The 23,777-nt window shown below is 44.6% G+C and overlaps 1 protein-coding gene across 2 annotated transcripts in view; it reads right to left on the bottom strand.

Moving 5' to 3' along the window:
* Positions 1 to 23,777, bottom strand: part of grik5 (glutamate receptor, ionotropic, kainate 5) — an 84,079-nt gene that overhangs the window by 22,054 nt on the left and 38,248 nt on the right. For both annotated transcript variants that reach the window (XM_035164533.2, XM_035164538.2), the window contains exons 4-12: positions 13,119 to 13,280; positions 11,481 to 11,645; positions 8,866 to 8,963; positions 8,333 to 8,498; positions 3,949 to 4,127; positions 3,179 to 3,232; positions 2,283 to 2,441; positions 1,726 to 1,878; positions 54 to 158 (exon numbers count right to left, since the gene is read on the bottom strand). In XM_035164533.2, the coding sequence (XP_035020424.1) occupies positions 54 to 158; positions 1,726 to 1,878; positions 2,283 to 2,441; positions 3,179 to 3,232; positions 3,949 to 4,127; positions 8,333 to 8,498; positions 8,866 to 8,963; positions 11,481 to 11,645; positions 13,119 to 13,230 (1,191 nt within the window). In that variant the 5' untranslated portion in view covers positions 13,231 to 13,280. The remainder of the gene's footprint in view (positions 1 to 53; positions 159 to 1,725; positions 1,879 to 2,282; positions 2,442 to 3,178; positions 3,233 to 3,948; positions 4,128 to 8,332; positions 8,499 to 8,865; positions 8,964 to 11,480; positions 11,646 to 13,118; positions 13,281 to 23,777) is intronic.

Raw genomic sequence — 23,777 nt, 5'->3', positions numbered from 1 at the left:
AAGCCTGAGGCCCATGTGACCTGGCTGCTACATAATAACCGCTGACTCCTGACCTCTTTGTGGCCTCCTCTGTGTTTCTCCAGGATCCTCAGGGTGTAGTTGGTCCTCTGACCTTTGCTGTTGAACTCCACACGGCCCGTCAGACCATCGTACTCCACCTGGAGGGGGGCGGACGTGGAGAGGGATACGTGAGGAAATACCAAGGAGGCAGCGCAAAGGAAAGACAAGTCAATGAGAGGAGATTGGGCAGGAAAAATGAGGATAGATTAAGGAATAAATAAATACAGGCAATCTGCTCTGTGAGACAAAACATTCTTCTTCTCACTATCCATCATGATTAGACAAACAGATCATATCAAGAGTGATTAGGAGGGAAGAGTGGGTAAGAGACAAAGAGAAAGAAAGAGCAGGAGAGACAGAGGATGTGTCTGAGGCTGGACCAGACAGGGATAATCAGTTTCGGATCAACTAGGAGAAAGTGACTGAGTGAGAGGCTCAGACAGAGAAGCAGAGAGAGTCAACAGCTTCCTAATAAGACCTGCACCTCGCAGCTCAGCTCTGCCTCTCCAAAACCCAGGTGCTGGCACAGTTAGCGAGATCTATGATGAATGGCACGCTGCTGAAGATGGAGCACACCATGATGTTGACTAACAAAGACAGATGTCGGGTCGGTGGGGCGGAGGCAATGAGAGATGAGGCTCGGGCTGCCTTGACAACAGGTTGTCAATGAGACTCACACACAAACACACACACACACACACACACACACACACACACACACACACACACAAACGACCAGAGATAGGAGATGACAAAGAACAACAGGAGACAGAGGTTACATTTGACACGAGGCGAGGATGATACAGAATGTGGTTGTACTGTCAGCATTCATCAATAAATCAATCAGGAGGAAAATGAATCACCTATTCTGATTCATGGTCATTGTTTGAGCCATTTTCCAAGCAAAAAAACCACAATGGTTGTACAATCTCAGATGTGAAGATTTCATCCTTAGTGATTATACATTTTAAATTTGGGCTTTTGTTCAGACGAGACAGATCATTTTCATCATCAATAAATACATCTTTTTTTGTCTTCTCTTTGGTTAAGCAGTCATTGTTTTGTTTGTGTGTTATCTACATTTTAGAGGCTGGAACCAGCAAATGTTTGACATTTTTGCTTTTAAATGACGGAAAACGATTCATATTTACCAAAAAAACTGTCAATTAATATTCTGTTAATCTGAGTGAGTCATTTAAAAACAGAAATGTCAAACATTGGCTGGTTCCAGTCTCTAATATTTGAATAAGACAGATCATTTGAAGTCAGGCTGCAGATACAGTTTGTTTTGGGCCTTTTTGCTTCTACATGACTGATCATTGTGATGATAACGATAAATCGATCACGAAAAGAGTTCATTCATTTTAATACATTCATCTACAGATTGTTTCTGCCTCAATTTGAAGACTTTGTCTCAGGAAATGGCAAATGTATGTGTCACTATTTTCAGACGTTGATTATTTATCACTCCAGTTGATATTGTCACTGTGCATATTATGGCTGTGCCTAAAGATATGAAAAAAAAACATCAGGCTCCTATTTCACCCACACGTCTTATGATGTATGCATGTGCATGTTCATGCGAATGGAAATTACCATGGGCTACATATGAGGGGGTGATTGCACATCACGTATTGCTCACAGGCCGACTGATCAAACGTTTACCATGCGCAGGTAGTTCATGAGACTGGTCCCGTGTTGCCAGATTTGAGGTGAGCTGCAGCTGAGCGGCTTCACACCGATTTCCTGACTGCGGTTCAATTCCCTCACGGCCCCTACCACCACATGCACCGCGTCAAACATCAGCGCTGACGAGAGCTGTGGAAGAGGAGGTGGTAAATGGAGAAAAACAGAGGGGGGATGGAAACATAGGGAGGAAGGACAAGGAGTCAGGAGGGGGAAAAAAGGCAATAAGGAAAGAGGAGAGAGGTGCAGGCACAGATGATTGAGTGGTTAACAGAAATGGAAGGGGGTGGCGGGTAAAATAAGAGGGGAGAGAGAGAATAGATGTGCGGTATGAGTAAACCAGTGGGGAGGAAACACAGATGGATACATCAATACCCATTAAATACAAGCAAAAGACTAGCTGAATCTCTTTAACTGCTCCATGAATCAGTGCGAGGAATAAAGTGGCTTAATTTTTCCTGGCATGCAAAACAAAGCTGTAAAAATTACTGGTGGATGTGTGCATGCATGAGTATGCCTGTGTTCGAGAGACTGACCGCGGGGCCGGGATACGTGAGGTCGCAGCCCTCCCTCCAAGAGAGGTTGAGGCTCCTGATGAACTCCAAATAGAAGGGGTGTGTGGTGTTGAACATGGAGAAGCCCACAATATTGGAGTGCTCATCCACTATATCATCCAGTCTTAGGAGGGGGAAGTCCTAGAGAGGGAGAGGACGAGTGGGGGGAAACAGAAAATTCAGGTGAGTGACAATGTTGACAGAGCATCAAACCTCAGCTCAGAAGAAAAATACGGTGCAAAGAAGAGTGTGATAAAGAAAAAGAGAGGCTGCGGGGAGTGACAACATCTAATCTCTGAAGGAGAGAGAAAAAAGGATAAGGACAACTTGGGAAAAGGGGAAAATGGTGATAGGTTGATGAATCCAGTATCGTTTCACAGAGATACACACACACACACAAGACGCTGCATCTGAGGCACAAGAGTACATCACACAGAGAGGGCCAAGAGAGGAGAAAAAAATAAATCAGGTATGCAGCATAAAGTGACACATTAATTCAAATGGCAGGAGGGGAGGGGAGTATATCAAAGCGGCAGATGAAAACACTGGAAGAGTAAAGAAGGTGGCGGGTGGCAGAAGAAAAAGGCCACATCCCGTCTGTCATCATCTTCACCTCAGACCCCTTTTTACTTCTGCTTTTTTCCCCCCATCCTCCTCTGCACTTCCACATCTTTGTACAGTATGTTCATTTCTCAGATCTCCCCATCCTTCATCTCCTCTGCCTGTCACCTCTCTCTTCGCCCTTAATCGAATACTTTCTCCGCCTTAGCACCTTCGGTGGCTCATAAAGAGACCGAAAAGGAGGAGCGGCGGGGGAGAGGAAGAAGGGAGCGGGGAGGAAAAGACGACAGAAAGAGAGGAAGGGGAAGAACTCTTACCATGGTGGTGAGGATGTACTTGTAAAATGCTGATGTCATCCCCAGCTCGGATGCCTGTCGAAAAGAAAGAGAGAGCATAAGATGAAAAAGTAAGTCTGGAGGGGATACAGGATGTGGAAGCAGAGAACGAGGGAAGATGTAGGGGAGATGGGTGGAGGGAGAGATGGCGAGGGCAAAGGAGCGGAGTTATTGAGAAGCAGAGAGCAAAGGAGACGGTTGGGGGACAGAGTGGGAGAGAATGTGGGGGAGGAGACGGGCAGCATACGTTAATCACAGTTTTACATCATCAGGCTAACACTAGGATATTTCGCTGAGGGGCGACATCCGCTCCAATGTGCCCAGTGAAAACAGCCCATACGCATTCAAACTGTGACTCACTGGGCTGGCTATCGGCATCACAGGCCGCACTATGAATCAGAACAAGCCTGGGTAACATCTGCACCGCATCCCAGCTAAAGATGTTCTTTTGTCAAATACTTTCTTAAGAGAGTAAGTGATTGTTGCTGGCAGAGAGGCATAAATATTGTTCGCTCCGCTGCTCCGGGGGCAGAGAAGGTAAAAATAGATGTTAATTCTATTATAACAACAACTGCAGCCTGTGGAACTTTGAGCGAGACGTGACTGTAACCTGAATTTTCCAAACGGATGTACAAAAGAGAAATACACAAATCCCTTTGAGCGATACAGCGCGTACTGTACACTGGAGTAACTTCAAAATCCTGCACATGTGTGGGCGGCTCAGAAAAATAGATTGATCCTTGAGATCTGACCTTCTTGAGGATGAGATAAGAGACAGAAGCATTGGCGTCAATGATGATGGTGGCCACTTTGTCATCACGGATCTCCTTCAGCAGCGGCGTAGGGTCCAGGTTGTCATCCAGCATTCTGACTGACAGCGTCTCCCGGGAGATGAGGAAGCGGCGGACCAGCTCCTCCAATCTCAGCAGGCCTGAGGCAGAGCCGAAGCAGAGCCGGGTTGCATATCAGTGTCTGTATCAATAGACATAACTCATATTTCCAAAAAAGTAAGCTTTGCAGGACCTCTGAAAATCGTATCCTCGGATGCCTATATATTTGTGTCATTTTTGCAAAGCATGATTGATGGTTTGTCTAAATCTTCAGGAAATGAAACATCATTTAATGTGGAGGCTCCATTATGTCTTCATTCATGGCTTTTTTTCAGTGGGACTCGTTTTTGTATCTATGGTTTGGTTTTCAGTCCTGTATTTATGATTGTCCTAAACCTACGAGAGATGTCTGTGTTATTTGAAAAGAAGGAAATAGGCTATGGGCCAGGAAAGTGAGTGGTGTAGATAGCGCCACCATGAGGCCATATATACAGCACTCTATTATATAATCATAACTGCAGATCTATAACGTAGATGCACATTTACGTACGTCCATACGCACACTAGCTATTTTGAGTCAATAAGTGCACCGTTATTACTCGGATTGTGCACTCAAACGTGTGTAAAACAATAAACAACTCTCACTCTAAACAGTCTCCAGCTTGCCTCTGTAATGAGAGGTGAGGGAGCATTAATGTATTTTCCTCTTTGTGAAAATGGCAGCCAGGTAGAGAGTCACGTTGTTGTCGCTGCTGCAGACTTTCCATGTTGCATGACACAGAGAGCCCACACAAGAAAGAGCAGCAGAGCAGCAGATCACAATCACTGTCACATGTTGCAACGGTCATTTTACGCCCGTGTTCGATTTGGGCCACACACTGTGTACAGAACGTACAGAACGTACAGAATGTACAGAATGTACAGAATGTACAGAATGTACAGAATGTACTGCACGTGCATGCACTGACTGAAGTCACTTGCTTGAGACACAGCAACAATATTTTCACCCGGTGACTCTTTCTACTTTCAGGCTATTTGTTTCCCTAGTTGTTTTCTCCTATGAACATTACAGACACCTGGAGGGAGGCAAGAGTACAGACATGTTGGTATATTTTTAATAAGTTAAGCATAAAGGGATTTCTGGCCGTCAGCCTGGATGTCGGTCATTACATTTTATGTCTCACATCATATGCATGCTTCTTCACTTACTTTTCCTCTTTAATGTCACTCCTAAAGGTTTCATCTCATCTTAATTTGGTTCATAAAATACTTGGATGAGCCAAAAAAAACGTAAATCTACTCTGGCACAACAGTAACTTGAGAAAACATAACTCAATCAACTGAGCCTGTGAGTCTGAATGATTTGAAATTCATCTTTGTACAAGACCTTAATATTCTCAGACAGGGTTTATGTATCCTACAAAATTCATGGCTGCCATCAGCCAATCAGCGTGACAAATTTCTAAACATTTGCTATTAATAGAATAATAAATTTAGAGGGTTGTGCAGCCTTGGCAGGGGTACGCGCTCTCTGAGTGCTTTGTAATTCGCTCGGTCTGTTGTCTTATCCCTCAATAATTGCTTTTCACTGGTTTGAGCGACGTGTGCTGTGAATGACACAAGCGTGTGTTCAAAAAAATTAAAAACCGTAAAATTAAACAACACAACAGGGAATGCAGGAATACTTGCTAACCTCGAGCAATAAATAAAGATGGATGGAGAGAGGGGCACAGCTGCAGGAGCAGAAAGACTGGAATACAGTACTTGAGACAATTTGCCCGCTTCAAGCAAGTTCCTCTTGAAAATGAGTATAACCAATGGCTGTCAAGACTCACTTGACATTGTGTGCAGAATGAGTCTTTACTAGAAAGTCTACCCTGCTGCTTCCTAATTGTAATTCCATAGTAAAGCTCCCCTAGCTATGTAAATAAGTGGTGGGGCAGGCATCCGGGGGATGGGGGTGTGAGGAGAGAGTGAGGAGAGGAGAAAGAGAGAGGTAGCACACAGAGCCCTTCAGCAGGAGAAAGCCTCTGTAAGCAGTGGGGTAATCACTGAACCAGGCCAAAACTTTAATTAGTTTGAGGAAGGAGGGGAAAAAAATCAATGCACTTTACAGCTTCCTCTCCTCCCCTCTCTCACTCTCCTTCTTTCACATATTCCCTCTCTCACACGGCTCTAACCTCTCTATCTCTCTCGTCTTAGTGCTGTGCTCTAGTTAGTTCTGTCTGTCTTTATCCATCTCGCTCCTGTGCCGCCACCGTCTCCTCCTCCTTGCGCTCGGCCTCTCCCTCTCGCTGTCCTTAACCTCATCCATCTCATGAAAACTGCATAATGGAATTAGGCTCAGATAGCACGTAGTGACCCAGGCACAGCGAGAGAAGCATACGTCGGAAGTGACCCAAAATCTCGCACTCGCTCTCAGTTAACTGAATATCTTAGGACTGCTGCACTTGCGAGGGCTGGGAGGAAAAGTAAGATTAATCCCATTAACAGGCGGTTGCAGGAATAATCAGTTGCTAAATACGTTACTTAATTAGGATGCACGCATGGTGGTGATGTGAATGAAATGTGTGACTTCACACATCACTTGCCTCACTGATGAAAATGTAAGAATGTCTACTTCACTTGAACGCATCACTCTACACGGGGGTAAACAAGATGAATAAAACAAGTGATCTGGTGGTAAACATTGTCTGATGTTGAATCCCAGCAGAGCCACACACACACACACACACACACACACACACACACGCACACACAATCATAGACATTCCAAAACCTGCTCATGTGTGCAGACATAGAGTACACTCAGGGACAACACACACACACACACACACACACACACACACACACACACACACACACACACACACACACACACTGCTAAATGCATAAACTAGCACTCAAGCATACGCACATGTACAGACAAAGTGAAGCAAGCAAAACAATTCAATATTGAACGTACACAAACACACAGTCATTCAGCGGGGGGAACAAGCCTTTTGAGTGGCAGTTAGCACCTATTCTGCAGCCATGGCAACCAGCTCCATGGCGATAGATAGCGCAGCCAAGTGGGTCAGAGTCTGCGAGTGTGATAACCTTGTAAAGATCACCTTCAAGCCAAATATATTACACACACACACCCTCTCTGTCTCTCCAGCACTAAAAAAAACTGCATCTTTTGGCCCGGGCGGTAACCATCAGACTATCTGTTGCCTCTAATTCTTCTGAGAGAAAAGCCTGTTGAAAGACGACGCTCTTATCTTCCCATTCAACCGATGATCAAAACTAGGAAAATATGTCTGATGCCATTTCAAAGCTCTTGTAGTTCAATGAAATGACGAGTCCGCACGGAATTCAGCTTACTTTCAGGAAACCGTGGGATGGCTGGCAAACTGCTGGCGAGATAATGAAAGCATCTCAGTGATTAAATCATGTTTTCATAATGCCACAGCATTTGTTTGTCATAATCTGCCCGAGTCACACTGCGATGAGAAGTGTTCAGTCTTAAATGGCCGCACTTATTCTTTATGTAATTGTCCTTCACTTGTGCGGTTTCTACGTGAGGCTGGTGAGAGCAAGAGCTGCGCAACAACTCGTCCCAGCTCCGTTTCCTTCAGGGCTGCACAAAAAGAGTCCTGGACTATTCAGGGGGAAAAAATGTGATTTTTGCAACCTCCTGCAGCACGTAGTGTATTCTGTCTTTTTTTTTTTTTTTACGAAGCCCTGTTTGAATACTACAGCCACCATCCGAGTCCAAGCCCTTTAATTCCCGCCACTCTTGATAGGGGAGTGCATAATAAATCAATAATGCACTCTTTCAAAATGAAAATAAAGAGGGCTAGTGACTAAGCCCCAAATCCCCTGTAATGTTAAATCTGTCTGAGTGCCTGGCAAGTTAAATCAAACGTCCCCTAAGTTCCTCCAAAACTAGAAAGCATTTCACACACGAATATTTATTAAATTGGTTTGGCCTAGCAGCGCTCTGAGGTGGATGCGAGATAGTGCGCGATGGCATGAGTAATAAATAGGAAGGCTGTAGCGTGAGCCATGTTCTGAACTCTAACAGCAGACAGAACTTTATGACCAGACTGTCAAACTGAGTGTCCAGCAGCGCAACAGTCATATCCGCCCATACAGCCTGAATGTGCCAAGACTCCCACAGAGGCATTCGCACACAAACGTACACATACAGTAGGTAATGAGCTCGGAAGAACACAACTGATTGGTGCATTTACACCCACTGAAACGCAAACATAGCCTAATGCACTGTAACATCCATTCAACAGACAGCATGTGTACTCACACTCAGCCTTGGCACAGACCAGGCTGGCTGAGGGGTAACTGAACGAGCGCAAGATGGCTCCGATGGCCAGGCTCAGGTCCTCGTTGCTAGGGTACAGAGTGACAGAGGCGAAGCGCAGGTACGGCAAGCGTGGCGTTTCCTCAGGTCCAATCTTTACGTGAGGGATCTGTGAAAAGGAGAGAGAGGAAGGTAAGCAAATGCTAATGTGTCATGATTAGGTTCCCTTCCAAACACAAACAACGGGGAGGGAAAAACACAGTTGAATGAGGAAGATCCATTAGAAATGCTTGAGGGTGAAAAGTGAGATAAGACAGCTGGCAGAGAACAGAGAGACCTGAGGATAAAAGGCTACAGGAAGAAAGGAGAAAGCGGTTGGGAGAAGAGGATGACGGTAAATTATGTGAGAAAAGGCACAGAAAACTGACTGTTTAGAGGCATTCATCATGACGTCTGTGTGGGTAGGAGGTGCAGCAAGTCAGAGACAACCAGCTACTAGATGTGTACATATTTGTGTGTTTATCCTCCACACTCACCTCCTTCTCTCCACATATGTGACTGACAGTGGAGCCAGAGGCGGGGCTGGAAGCGGGACCTATCACAGACACGACGCCTTTGGGTAGAATCTGACACACTGAAAGGTACAAAAAAGAAAAGAAAAAGAGAGAAATAAACACACCTGCCCTCTGCTTCATTTCGATGGCAGCACTGAGCTGCAGTCAGGGGGAAAGGTGTGGAATTAGAAAATGCAACAAAGACGCGTGAGGATTTCAGTTAAACCACTGATTCAAGTGTAACAGCACAAGCTGTCTCATTCTAATCTGATTTTGTGATAAAGACTCGGAGGACCACAGCAGGGCAGCCCACGGGCGGCCTCATGCTATTATTCACTTGTTTACACAGAGATTTTTAAGACAATTTGCTCCCATTTGATCTGTGGCATCAGAGCAGCGCTGGTAAATTGGTCACCTTCAATTAACAGAGGCCGTTTTACCCTTTCTGCTGTAGGACAATGTTTGAGAAACAGTTTCACATATTTGTCTATTATTATTAAATGACATGTTTATTAACTCAGTAAATCTCACTGTTAAGCTTCCTAATTGACAACAAATGTCTCATTTAGGCCTAACTGACTGATTTCACACCTTTTCTGTCAAACATTTATGTGCAGTTATCAATTTCAGTCAATTACCACATTTAACTGTATATTTTATCAAAAGTATTTCTTTCTCTATTGTTTTCTTGTAAACGTCTACATGTTATGTAGCCTACTTGTTTAAATCAGGCAAAACCAGAGCTGGTGCCAGAAGAAATAGCCCCGCACACAACCAAATGATTTTGTACGGATTAAACAGCTATCAGGCGCTAATTCATTAGCTTTGGCAGAATGGTCGGCAGATTTTCTTGCCTTTGGACAAAGCCAGATTATCTGTTTCCCCCTTTTATGGGATTTATGCTAAACTAAGCTAACTGGCTCCCAACTGTTTTGTACACTCATCTAACTCTTGACAGGCGAAATAACTGGCGCTTTCCCCAACAGGTATTTCTTAAAAATTAAAGATTTCAGAAATCTCTGTCTGTCGGTATTTGGCTCGCATATTGTCTGTGTGACAAACCACGACAACAGCAACGACAACTGATTCTCCAGGTCGGAGTTCTGAGTCAGACTTCACTGAGCTCTGAATAAACAGGTGAACAGCTCTTTGTGCAGCAGCAGTGGTGCAGCTTCAGGGGAAGAAATCTGCCACCAGCATCACCACAGGCCAAGAAAACAGCCCATTCCAAACTGGCAGTTTTAGAACAGGCACTGCACTAAAATCAAACATCACACTGACCAGTATCCATCACTGACAAAAGTTAAACCTTAGAATGAAATATGACTAAAACCTTAAGAAATCTTATCTTTTTCATAAAGCACAGTTATCAACGGTTGTTTCTAAAATGTTTTCATATATACAACAGAAAATAGTCTGGTGACTTAACTGTGTAATTCTGTGAGTCAAAGAGTTCTCTTCTTGTTGGTATTTTAATTCATCCCAATTAGTCCTCCTCAGTTCCTGTCATTGTTAGTGTGTGTGTGTGTGTGCCTGTGTATGTGTGTGTGAGTGTGTATATGCCCACACTGTGTGCGTGTGTGTGGGAGTTTGTGTGTGTGAGTGTGTGTATGCCCACACTGTGCCCGTGTGTGTATGCGTGTGTGAGTGTGTGCATGTGTGTGATCGGGTGTGCGTGCCTCAGACAGCCGTAGCTGTAAGATGATGAGCTCTCTGATCCAGAGTCCAAAAAAAAGGCTGCTAGCAAACAAGCCTGTCAGAGTCTCCTGCCCATCGGTCAAGGACGGACACACACACACACACACACACACACACACACACACACACACACACACACACACACACACACACACACACGCCTGTAACTCAAGCATGCACATATGTACATAGCCTTTCTGAAGCACATACAGATATTTTGCCAGTAGCTTGTGGCATGGTCAGTGAACTGTTGGAAGAGGAGGGGGGGGGGGGTCTCTGTCTCTGCTGTGGTTGGGTTCAGCCGAGCGTCTCCGTCAGCTCCAACCATTCTGTTTTAAGTCTGTGTATCAATACAAATTTAATGGAGTGTCCTCTGTGGTGTGCTGCTGCGTTCTGCTGGCCCGCACTGCCGATCTGTGTTAGTATTTGATGGTTTGTTTTCGTCTTCACAGCAGCTTGTGCCAGCTGTTACTGGAGGGCACTGGTCTCCTCTGAGAGGCTTAGTGGTCCATTACTGGTCTCCAGTGACATGTAAACTAATCAGCATGAGCTCTTACTGGTTCCTAATCACACGTAAGTGGTGGTGTTTTATCATTCTTGTCATTTGAGGCATTTGCTTTTTAGAAAGTGTAATTATATCAGAACCCCTCTTAAGTAATTTGGGATAAAAACCTGCAGTAGACACGAGGCTATAGTTGTTTTAATTCATGGACTAGTTACTATTTAATATTAATATTCTATATTAATAATAATATCAACTGCCATTTTAATTGGTCACTTTTTGCTACAGCTAATTAGACACCATGCCATGTAATGGATTTTTCTGGATTTCATCACTCATGAGGGGTCGTGTGAATCTGCTGTACTGGTCTTCTCCGACATGCATCGGCTCCACTCACTGGTGTCAGTAGTGTCGTACTGGGAGTCTTTCTGCAGCTCATATATGTCCACCTCCACTCGGGCACGGGACGCGCCCTCCATAGCGCTGTTGATGTTCTCCCTCGCTAGGGCCAGCGCCAGCCGCTCCCCACGCCCACACACAGACTGGTCATCCAGGATTGCAGCTGGAGAGGCAGAGAGGGAAGGAGAGACAGGTGAAGCAGGGGAGAGAAGACGGAGGGCACCGGACAGACGCACAGGAGAGGAGGAAGCAAAAGTGTGTCAGTGGGAATGTATTCGGGAAGATGAACTTTGATGTTATTCAGAATAGTAAGTGATGTGAAATCCACAAGAGCTAAATAATTAGGCTAACTAAACTAACTGGCTGCTGGCGATGGCGTCATCTATACAGACCATAGAATGTATCTAATGATAGACGACAGCTTCCCAATAATGAAGCCAAATCGTCTTGATCGCCCCCCAGTGGCTGGCTGCATTTCCATATTAGTGGACTGCACATAAACCAAACCACATTGATGTTAGTTCAAGTGCTCATTTGAGTTTAATGTGATTAGAGTGTTTTAATCATTTAGTTAGTTGTCAATATAATGATTGACATCTGAGACTCGCAATTGGTCAAGCTCATGTATCGGTGGGACCTCAATACCAAGGCTCCACCCACAGCGCTGAATCTGATGTGAAGAATCGGGCTCCAATGACGTCAAAAGTGTAAGATTGTGGCACCTGTATTCAGGATATTTACGCTTATTATTTATAGAGACATGTACAGACATGACAATGGTATCAATCCGGCGAGAGAGCAAATAACCAATCTTAACCAATATGCTGAACTAGTCCTTTGAAGAATATAATCTTACTGATCATAGCCATGAAATCAAATAAAAAAAATTAAATCAACACTACAAACATCTGTACAAAGGTGGGTCATATTTGTTGGTGTGATGAGTCTATATTTACGACCTAATAATAAAAAGAAATATAACAGATGTGGCCTTTCTGATCTCAGCTGGTGAGTCATTACAGATTTTGGGGGCCTGTACTGCAAAGGCATCACAGTCAATCGGGCTCTGGGAACCACCAGAAGACCATCAGCTGATCTGATGGGAGTCAGTAAAACCTTGACATGCACAGGAGCTCACACACAAAAAGTCAATTTCGATTTTCTGATACTATGCAGGTATTCTTACCTGCACCTGAATCCAGCAGATCCAGTGATATTTTAAACTTTTAAGAGTAAAGTGGTTGGTTGCATGTATCTGGCACCTCTGCCTGCTCCTGGTGAAGATTTCATGGTTAAAACTGAAAACTTGATACTGCAACAGAGCCTCTGAGAGAAACTTGTATCTGCCAATCACTCTTTGGCTTGCGATTGAGAGAGAGAGAGAGAGAGAGAGAGATGGCTAAACTTTTGCTGCAAGTTTCTACTAAAAGGTTTTACTGCATTAGCTCAGTTAGGACAACATTATAAGTGCTAATTTGGCTTTGAAATGCTTTCCTGTCACCCTGGCTCTTACTGTCCAGCTCAATGTGGCAAAAAACTCTGTGAGGCACTGACGCAGGCTGAAAACCAACCATGAGAAGTATATGATGAGCAAGGTGAGGAGGAGGAGGAGGTGGAGGAACAGCTGACCACTCACCCATTCGGACCGAGGAGAGCAGGGGGGCCTGACTGAGGGAGCGTGGCGGCATGGTGACTAGCAGGAAGGAGAGGATGTGTATTGACAGCAGCAGTGCTGGCAGAGCCGGCATCTTCTACTGCTCCTCATGGAGAATGGTCTGCTGGCTGCCTGTACCACCACCTGTAGAAACAAAGGACGAACCGCTTGTTACTGGAAACACATACAACCATTCTCATCTTCCTTTAAATTGTCATCCTGCAGCTTATCTTCAGCTTCCTCTGCTGTTTCCATGTAGTGGGTGTACCTTTAATTTGACAGCACATAGAATACACTTTTATCCTCAGCTGTGAAGATGTTCACTGTCACATCACAAAGGCAGTCCGGCCCCGTTCACACACACACAGCCCATTTCATTATAAAATACAGTACACACACACACACACACACACACACACACACACACACACACACACACACACGCTCGTCTCTAGTAATGTCTCATGTAGAAAGTCGGCCGTTTAGCAGTGACAGGATTCAGCCTTGAAGAGATCTCCAGAGGCAGCTCAAAGACAGCATCACAGTAACTGTGCACGTGTCAGCGTGAATTCACTCATCTACACTGTACTTATACATGCATAAATTCATATAAACAGATGCAAACACAGCCACATAGGAACACTGCATCACACACACACACACACACACACACACACACACACACACACACACACACACACACACACACACACACACACACACACACACACACACACACACACACACAGACTCACAAGCACAAAGACAACTGCCTTGATCACGAATAAAAAAAACATACCCTACACTCCCTCACATTTCCATAACTCCCACCGTCACCACTAAACACACACAGGAGAGATAAAAAAGCACACAAAGAGCGCTCGGCTGTGCACCACCGGCGCCCAGCAGCCCTCTCCACGAGTGACACAGCCATGCACTGACTGACAACATGACACGGCAGTGTGAAAGGATGGAGAAATGAAGGGAGGGTTGAAGACAGAGGAGAGGACAACGAGTGTTGTGTGACAGGCAGGCGAGGGACTGTAGAGGGAGGGGCGGGCTGTTGACCCGGGATTGTTTCAAATGTCTGGTTCACCGGTCCGAGCTTTAGACGGGCCTGACAGACGGCTGAGATGCTCAGTTCACGACCTTTAATTGACCCTTGCAGAGAGAGGGGGACGTGAGCGGCAGAGGGTTGACCTTTGACCCTGATAAGTGCATGCGAGGGAGAAATGAGTACACATGTGTACATCAAAGAGGCAGACGCAGTGGACTGGCTGCCACTGTTGTGTTGAAATGAAACTCATTATACAGAGCACGTTTAACCAGGTGAGCTACGAGTGCGGCCCCTCCATCACCGTGTTTAACGAACATCCATCATCTCACAACACGCAGCCTGTTTTACTTTGAAATCTTCTGTTTTTCTTCTTTCTTTCACGTTCACCTTTCCAACACTTGTCTCACTTTGATGTTTAAGGCACATCAAAAAAAAAAAAATCAGCAACTATGTGCTTTGAATTCCTCTTCACCTCTCCTGAACCCACGATGACGTCTTTGTCCTTTTCTTTTTGTGTCTGTTCTCCGTGCAATTAACTGCCCTCCCTTTCCTCCCTGTCTAACTTCACGTACGTCTTGTTTCGGGGGGTTGTTGTGTCAGAGGGTGGGCCAACGTGTGCACAAACACGTTTGTACTACTAATAGCATGCGACACACTGTGCAAATAGACGCGTTGCTCTCATTATGGTTACCCCGGCTCAAAGTGAACAGAGGCAGGGCTTATGTAAGGCCATCTGTACGTGTGACACAAAATAAAATAACAGCCACACAGTGGGAGTAGCCTCGTTTTTTTCCCCCACACACGTTTCCGATAAATCAGTCTTGTTCTAACACAGTGTGTTACATTAAAGGTGCAGGGGAATAATTACTTCTTCATGCTGTTAATATATTTGTGTAAATGTGTATAATGCTGCACATGTAGACCTATGACACAGAGAAGTATCACAGATCTGATTATTCTGAACACGCAGCGAGGTGCAGCTAATGACCGGCACAGCTGCGTGTTGTGTTGCACAGTCTACTCCATTGTGTTGCCTATTACTACTGTATTCTGTTTGCCTCCCACACCAGTGGTCTCTTTCTCAATTTACTCTTCGCCAAAGTGTGTGTTCGGCGTCTGGACCTGTGTGTTTATTCCAGGGCATGTATGAACGAGAGTGCGAGTGTGATGGCATATTGATCGAGCCCGGCTGAAGTGGCGGGCCCTCAGGTGCAGTCAATCAAAACAATGGGGAACCTATCATGGGACCACTGCATTTCACAGGAGCCATCTGATTGGCTATTACCAGGAAGCAGATTGCCATGATGACGAATAAGATCCTCGCTGAGGCTATGCCTTCATCAATGATGGGATGGAACCGGTGCTATTTCATTGTTATTGAGAGCTATTGACAGCATTAGACAGAGAAGATTACAGCATCTGTACTCTGAGGAGAAGAAGAAGAAGAAGAAGAAGAAGAAGAAGAAGAAGAAGAAGAAGAAGAAGAAGAAGAAGAAGAAGAAGAAGAAGAAGAAGAAGAAGAAGAAGAAGAAGAAGAAGAAGAAGGGGTTGGGTGGAGGAGATGGAAAGCTGTGATAGAAGTATAGGGAATGAGAGAGAGAGAAAAAAGACGAAACAGAGAGGAATAGGCTGAGGACGGTGAGGGAATAAAAGAAGAAAATTGAACGCAGAGAGACGAGATTGGAAAGTGTTTCTGCAGAAAGAGAGACGCAGAGTACGGATAGAGATGGAAATACAGAAGTGCAGCGGTGGAAAGTACATTTACTCAAGTGCTGTACTCAGGTTTTTATATTAGCTTTTACTTTTCATCCACTGACTGAGGGAACGATTCAAAGTCAACCACATTAATTTGATGTGACTAATTGTAGCTAAGATTATACTGCGCAGTATATGATCTACTCATATAATGTGATTCATGGTTCTGAATGAAGCACCGAACATTAGACGTGGTTAAACTTAGCTCCACATCACCAGCCTACAACACTAAAAATAATGATTATATTATAGTAATTCATCAATAACAATAATCCAATAGGTATAACACATATATTCTGTTTTGTTATGTTGCTCCATCATTACTTCAGCATTAAACCCTGTTTATCACAGCGCCGGATGTTTTATCACTAATGAGTCGTCAGTGTTCTCTGCTCTTACTTACTGACAGGAATGGATAATCATGGCATCCGTCTCTGAAGCTCGGCTGCCAACGCTTCCAGACACTCTCATTTAAATCCTGTTGAGCACAATCCAACAAAAACATTACCTTAAATATCCGAGACTTTGTACCAACCTTTATGCAAAGCACATGTTCCTTTTACTCTCTGAGAGTTTAAAACCTTACTCTTCGATATTCATCATCACTCATCTCGCTAATTCTAGTTTTTTTTTCTATTTGTTGCTTGATGTTCTTCTTTTGCAAGTTGACTGTTTATCCGTGTTTCATTTGAATAAAAAAACCTCCATCTAGGTGAAACTACATGATTAAAACCACGTTGTGACATTAGTAGTTAAATGAAGCCAAGGATCTGCCCGCAGCACTGCAGGAGACTGAAGGGAAACAAGTTGATGTAGTCGAACGAGGCGGAGGGGAAGCAGATACAGTCAGAGAGAAAAGAAAACAGAGATAGTATTGCCGTGTTTAATCTGCGAGGACTGTGTGTCTGGGTGCTGTACGTGCTCTGTTGTTGTAGCAGTACGAGGGCTGAGTCCCTGTAGCAGTCGGGTGTCAGTCTGCAGGGAGCTGGAGCAGCGAGAGGGCCGAGCAGAGCCAGACTAGTCTGAGCCGTACAAAAAAAAAAACACTGCCTCTAGCCCCCCTCGCTCGCTTTCATTCTGCACCCTGCTGTAAGTCACCCCGCATGCTGGCACCGCTGAGAAATACACAAAAGCAAAAATACATAAATATCCCAACTTGCTCTGTGCGTGTATGTGTGTGAGTGGAAGAGAGCGAGAGAGGCAGGGGGAGAGAGAGGGGGAGAGAGAGACAGGGAGAGGGGACGTTCATCCCGGTTGGAGATTTAGCTGCTTGCTGCATGCATTCATCTCAGTGTGTGTGTGTGAAGGCAAATGCATTTTTGTGTGTTTGCTGTTCTTCTTTGTGCGTTTGTGCCCGAGACTTGGCGACTTGCTTATAGTGTCTGCAGAGCCTATTATAAAAGAGAAAACCGTAAATTCAGAGATCTTAATTATCTGGAGAGGGAGGGAGGGGGAGAGAGAGAGAGAGAGAGAGAGAGAGAGAGAGAGAGAGAGAGAGAGAGAAGGAGGGGGAAGGTGAGGGAAGAGAGGCAAAGGGAAGGGCCAGAGTGGGATGGAAGGAGGGGGGAGGGAAGGGGGAGTTATAGAGGAAATCTGAAAATGAGGGAGCGCTATCTCGGCGTACACCCCCGGGCAGATGAGGGGAGGATGAACAGAGACTAAAGCAGTGGAAGCAGGATGAGCGATTGCAGGGGAGGAGTGAAGGGAAAGAGGGATGCCAAGAAAGACAACAAGAACTCCGCTGGAGAAAAGCGGCTTGAGGGGAGGGGGGAGAAGAAGAGAAGGGTGTCGTTGTTAGGGGATTGAGGGGGACTGGCAAATCATTTGTTTTACCCCTTCTGCCATATTGTATGACACAAGAAAATCTGACAGTTATCATAATGGAGGGATGAATCATTCTCATAATTGAATTTGCGAGTGGAACGGCTTCAGTGGCTGTGGATTTAAGAAGACTGCACTGCCAGTCATTGTGGGACAGACATGTTATTTTGCTCGTTCCTCTCACAGTCTGTAGTCATTGTTGACTGAAGGCTGCCGGGCCACTGTCGCTGAGTGAGCACAGCGAGCCAGGAGAATTTGTTTACCCCGAGACAACATGGGGGAGTTTGGTGTGTGGATAAGAAGGGTCTCACCTCCATTGGCCTTCTGCATCATTAAGTGTTTACTGCTTTCTAATATCAAAGCAGCATCACGTGGTCTTCATCGTACTGACACTGCACTTTCTCCCTCTACGACCTCCAAACTCAACCTCTCCGCCTTTCTCCTCTGTCTTCCCTTTGCCCTCTTCTCCATACCCTCGTCTCTCCGCTCCTCCCTTTCTCTTCTGCGTCTACATTTCCTGTTTTTACCTTCACATTTCCTTCTTATTGACTCTCTTGGTTCTCGGGCTTTTGAGAAGTTTGGATTTCAGACATGCCAGGTTCAACATTTGAAGAAAATATGATTAATTCATGTGATGTTGTTCGGCCGGGGGGGCTGGTCTGTACATCTCAAATTAGATTTCTGAACATATTTATCTGAAAGCAGAATATTGGGTTAAAGGTTACATTAGCTTGGTCAAATGTAATAAGAAAAGGTAAATGCGGTAAACTATTCTAAATGCAAACTAAATCGTATAAAATGGGGTGACAACATAACATGAACAGTAGAAGTGCAGCATGAAGTGCGTTCCTACACCAAGGCCCAACAAATTCACTAGATCTGGATTTCTGGGGGATTCGCACCAAATTACACACACTCATTAATATATCGACCCACGAATTACTCTCTGAGAAATCAAAGCAAATGTTAGAAAAGATTTTTAAAAATGTCCTGGATCTGCACCAAAATGAACTAGTTTCCTTCTGTGATCACTCCTCAGCAGTTTCTGCATAATAATGCTTACTAACAAACAAACGCAGACGAAAACATGATCTCCTCGGCGGAGGCAATAAACCAAAGCTCCCACATTTGAATGTTTGCTTCTGAGTGGAGTTCCCCTCGATTTAGTAACGAAAAAAAAATAAGCATCTGATAATGTCTAATACAGGAACATCACAAAGTGCAGCTTCAAAACGGTGCTGAATCTACATCAAACAGAAGTTATTAGCAGACAGAACATTGATACTCTGCACGATTCTGTAAAAACACAGAAAACATATAATCCTTCTACACGGTTCAAGTGAGGGAGTTTTTAAAAGTGCATTTGTATCTATTAACTTGCACCGAACACAGATTGACAGGTATGTTCAATATGGACATAAATCCAGTGTTCAAAGAGAGGTTTGAAACACATAACGTTATGAGAATGACTGACAAGTAATCAACAATTTGACAACATTTGAATTATTTATGAAGTAAAAAGGACAAACATTTGCTGTTCAAATGTTGAATTTTTGGCTTTTCACTGTTTTATATGGTTGTAGGTTGAATCTCTTTGGGTTTTTGTTCATGGTGGAATAAAACCTTTTTGACAATGTCACTTTGGACCCCGGGAGAGTGTGATTTAAGTGAAGGAGAATTTGTAGAGCAGGTGGAAAAAGTCAGACAAAAGATCACCTAGCCTAAGAACTCTTCTTAGGCTACTTAAATTAATAAATCCTTTTTTGGGTTTGACGTCAGTGCCCAGATGTTTCATTTATGCAGCAAAGTGATTTGCACGTATGCTCTTTGTAAATTGTCGGAGAAAACGGTCAAAACAATAAAACACAGAGGAATAAAAAGGGAAAATAATCCTCAGGTGCAGCTTTAATGAAGAAGCTTTGAGGGCTGTTCTTAGATCGTACAGGTGTTTACGTTCATCAGTCAACACGTGCCTCCTACACGTTTTCACCTTGTCCTCCCCTCAGCAGGTGTGCAGACGCGCCGATCCCTCATTTCCACCTCTCCGCCTCTCCTCCCCACCCCCCCACCCCTCCGCCTGTATCTCCTCTCACTCAGCCACCATCTATTTTGTCTCTTTGCCTCAGGAACACTCCATACCCCTGTCTCCTCACTGACCTCTCTCTTCTCTCTCCCTATCTTGGCTCTCGCCCGTCTCCTCAATCTCAACAGTACACTTTCTCTGTTACAGTCCTACCCTCCTCCACCACCACCACCACCCCCACACCCACACACACACACTCTCCCGTCTCCCTCTCTTCATTGGACGTGGATAAATTCTTCCCAGAGTTCTTCTTGACAAAGAGGCCCTCAGTCAGTGACACCGCCTGCTTGGGGAACCACCGTGCTCCTGAGACACTGTCACATCCGAGTATGTCACGCCTAAACATACACAGAAAAACACACAGGCGGGCACTGGCGCTACACACACACACACACACGCACACACACACACATACACTCTTGAGGAAGGTTCAAGGAACATTGTCTGAGAGTGTGTGTGTGTGTGTGTGTGTTTGCTTGGTTCAACGTGAGAGCATGTCTTTTTTGTTTTCTCGACGGCAGAGCATGTCTGTGCGCTGTTTGTTTGTACATGCCAGCAGTGAGTTTGCATCTCAGCCTTTCGTACCACCCGCTGATCAGATCAGAGTGTGTGTGTATAGTGTGTGTGTGTGTGTGTGTGTGTGTGTGGGATGAGGAGGAGAGGGGGGGTTGAAGCTCAGAGCACCGCTCTCCCCAGGAGCTGTTTAAAAAAGATGTGCTGTTCAGTGTCACTAGCTGTCGACGCAGGTCCCACTTGTTGCAGCTGTGGCTTATATAAGCGCAGCAGTTTAATCACAATTAGGAAGCTCTCCTTGAACTCTCTCGCCCCCTGGCTTGTTTGGAGAGCTCGAATTTGCATTCAGAACAAAGCCTTGGAAAGAGTGATATTATTACACATGGCGCTGCAAAGAGAACAATGTCTGGGTGAGAATAGAGCGCTGTCAGTTGAAATCAGTGTTAACTATCAGATGGACGTCACAGTGGATTTTCAATTCCATCTCAAATGGCTGGTTTGGGTTGTGTGGTAGGATTTTGTATAATAACATGGTACATACTTAAGTGTTTGACTTATTATAATCCCATTGTTGGACTGTAAATCCCTTGTGTTTTGAACTGTTACAATTTTCTGCTCATTCTTAGTAGTTTTCTTCTTTCAACTACTTTTGCCGCTGCAGAGCCAGCCAGCCGAGGAGGAGGGGTGTCTTCTTGAATTGCCTCTCCTGAGACTTCTTACTTTTTTTTTGCATATGTGCTTCAGGGTTTTGTGAGCGTGTGTGAATAGTATTTTTCTTGTCTTCTTAGACAGTTTATACCAGTGGTGTGAGCCCGTTAAGCCCATTGAGATGAACTGAGACGTTTGTGTGTCGTACTGGTCTTCGCAGATAACCCCTGACTTGATTTGACGAGGCATCAGGACGTCACATTAGCACAGAAACCTCCGATACGTTTCAGCTGACGACTGACGCAGAGGAGCTATGTTGCATGATGAAAGCGTTTCAGAGTCAGAAGTTTTTTCAATCAGTCGCAGCACAAAGGCTGAACAACGCAGACGGTTTGTGGATCCCTGCAGCTGCTGAGGACATAGTACTTTAAAGTAACCGGCTATTTACAGTGAAAACGGAAACAACACTGCTGTGTACAGAGGGACAGACAGAGGCAGGATGTGTGCACTGCCATAGCTCAGTGGTGAACCGATGAACCGACTCCACACAGCTCTCCCACTTAGACACCCACGCGCCGCACACACACACACACATCAGATATTCACACACACTACAGATACATAGAGATCCACGCAAACATGCCCAATATATTCACCTTCATGGCCGCACACACGTACACACATATACAAGGGTTGTGGATTAAATGACTCAGATGGCATTTGTTCTCTCTGCCTCGCGCTCTCTCTCTCCCCCCTCTCCCTCTCTCATTGTCAGGTTTTGCTGCCGTGGCAACAGAGTCGGAGATGAGAGGAGGAGGGAGTGGGAAGTGGGGAGTGTGAGGGAGATGGAGGGAGAGAGAGGAAGGAGAGAGAGAGAGAGAGAGAGAGAGAGAGAGAGAGAGAGAGAGAGAGAGAGAGAGAGGGGAGAGAGGGAGCTGGTGATGGAACAGGTAAATGAGTGATCGGGGAGTCAGAGCCCACTGGTCCTGTGAGGCGGGGCTACGTTGCTGCTGCAGTGTGTGTTTTTCAGACTGTGCTCCGGCAGAAACGGAAAGAATGTGTTTTTTGCTACGTGACTGGGAACAAGCGTGCAGGCGGCGCCGGACTCGTGTGTGTGTGTGTGTGTGTGTACTGTATGACTCGGACATGTTGCGTGTCCACTCATGTTGTTGTATAATTCTGTCACCCACGACTACATCTAAAATTGGTCATCTGAAATCAGGGCGAGCCATCACACTATCAGCGAGGATAGAGGAGGAGAAGAGAGAAGCCCAAAAAAAAACAAATAAAGGGGCAATGGAGGGCCGTGAAAGGGCTCTTGTGTTTCAAGTTTAACCCACATGTAGGATTTCTGGCTCGTGTTTTCGTCTGCACTAATTTGCTCTGCAGAAAAAAGCAGCCTGCTCAAATTTGTTTCTTTGTTTTTTTGTTGTTTTGGTTTTTTGTTTCAGTTGCCCAGGGCAAGAGACAAATTCTCTCTGACTGCACTTCTCAGATTCACTTCAACATCTGCGATGGATTCATTTGCAACTATGCAAAGTAACTATGCAAAGACCAAAATATGTAGGGCAAGCTACTGCTCTCATTCAGGAGATGGATGACGGCAACTCTCCTGCAGAGGTAAACCGTTGAAGAAAAAATACATTGTTTCAGAGGATTTCACAATGAGATCTGCGAGATTTAGTTTTACCTCTGCTCGAGGAACATGTGCATGGATGTGTAATAAATGAACAAGAGTTAAATCATTTTTAAGTAAGAGGGATTTTCATGATCACTGCAGGTATTGTGAAACGTTTTTCGAGTCTCTCAGTGAACAGACATTTAACTCAATCGTTTTAATATCCATCCCTCTATCCATTATCCATATTATCACTTCACACCCTGAACAGCTCGCCAGCGTATCACAGGGCCAAACAACCACTCACACTCCCATTCACGCCTATAAACAATACAGAGTCTGTGTTTTAATAATAAATAGGAATTTGTAATGACATGCTGCCCAGTTCCACCTCCTGCCTGAATCCAACAACCTATCACCACATCCCTTCTTTCTTCATCCGTTCCTGAAACACATTTACATTTCAGGCAATAAATTAAAATAAGAACTAAATTTAATGAATACAAATAGAGTAATTATCTTGTTTACTTCATGTTTCTTCATCTGACATAGTTTTCTGGTTGTGTTAAGGGGATTGAGCCTCGGGATAAACGCATGAAAAATACAATTTACTATTGAAGCAGCTGCTAAAATAGATGAGAACTTTGCATTAGTGCCAGATGGTAAATATAAGCCATGAATAATACCATGCGACTCCAGACTCCAGCGCCAATCTGTGTTGACTCAGTGACAATCTGAAGTCTGTGTCTTCGTAGATAATACTGACTTTGGCCTTCGTGTTACTATAATGGGAAAATCCGACTGTCACAGAAAAAAACTAATTCTCAATCCATAAGTATATAAATAAAGAAATCTGAAATAACACAAAACCATTCAAGGTAAGTTTATTTCTTCTCGCTGAACGTCTGGGTGAACAGACAAAGAAACACAGGCCATCCCAGTGGCTGTATGGGACTAAATGATTGATCAAGTTATTTATGGGCAATTCCATTAAAACAGAAACAAACCAGCATCATCCATATTGAAAAGGTCATAAAAACGATCGGATAACGATAAAACCCTGAGGGATGTTTTTTCATCGTGACAACAACGCGGGTACGAATGCAGCTCGTGACCTTGGTGGATGTCACTCCCTCTCTGCCATGT

This window comes from Hippoglossus stenolepis, chromosome 8 (assembly GCF_022539355.2).
Source record: "Hippoglossus stenolepis isolate QCI-W04-F060 chromosome 8, HSTE1.2, whole genome shotgun sequence".
Classification (NCBI taxonomy): domain Eukaryota; kingdom Metazoa; phylum Chordata; class Actinopteri; order Pleuronectiformes; family Pleuronectidae; genus Hippoglossus; species Hippoglossus stenolepis.
The sequence above is the reverse complement of the archived record's forward strand: the minus strand, read 5'-3'. Positions and strand labels throughout refer to the sequence as shown.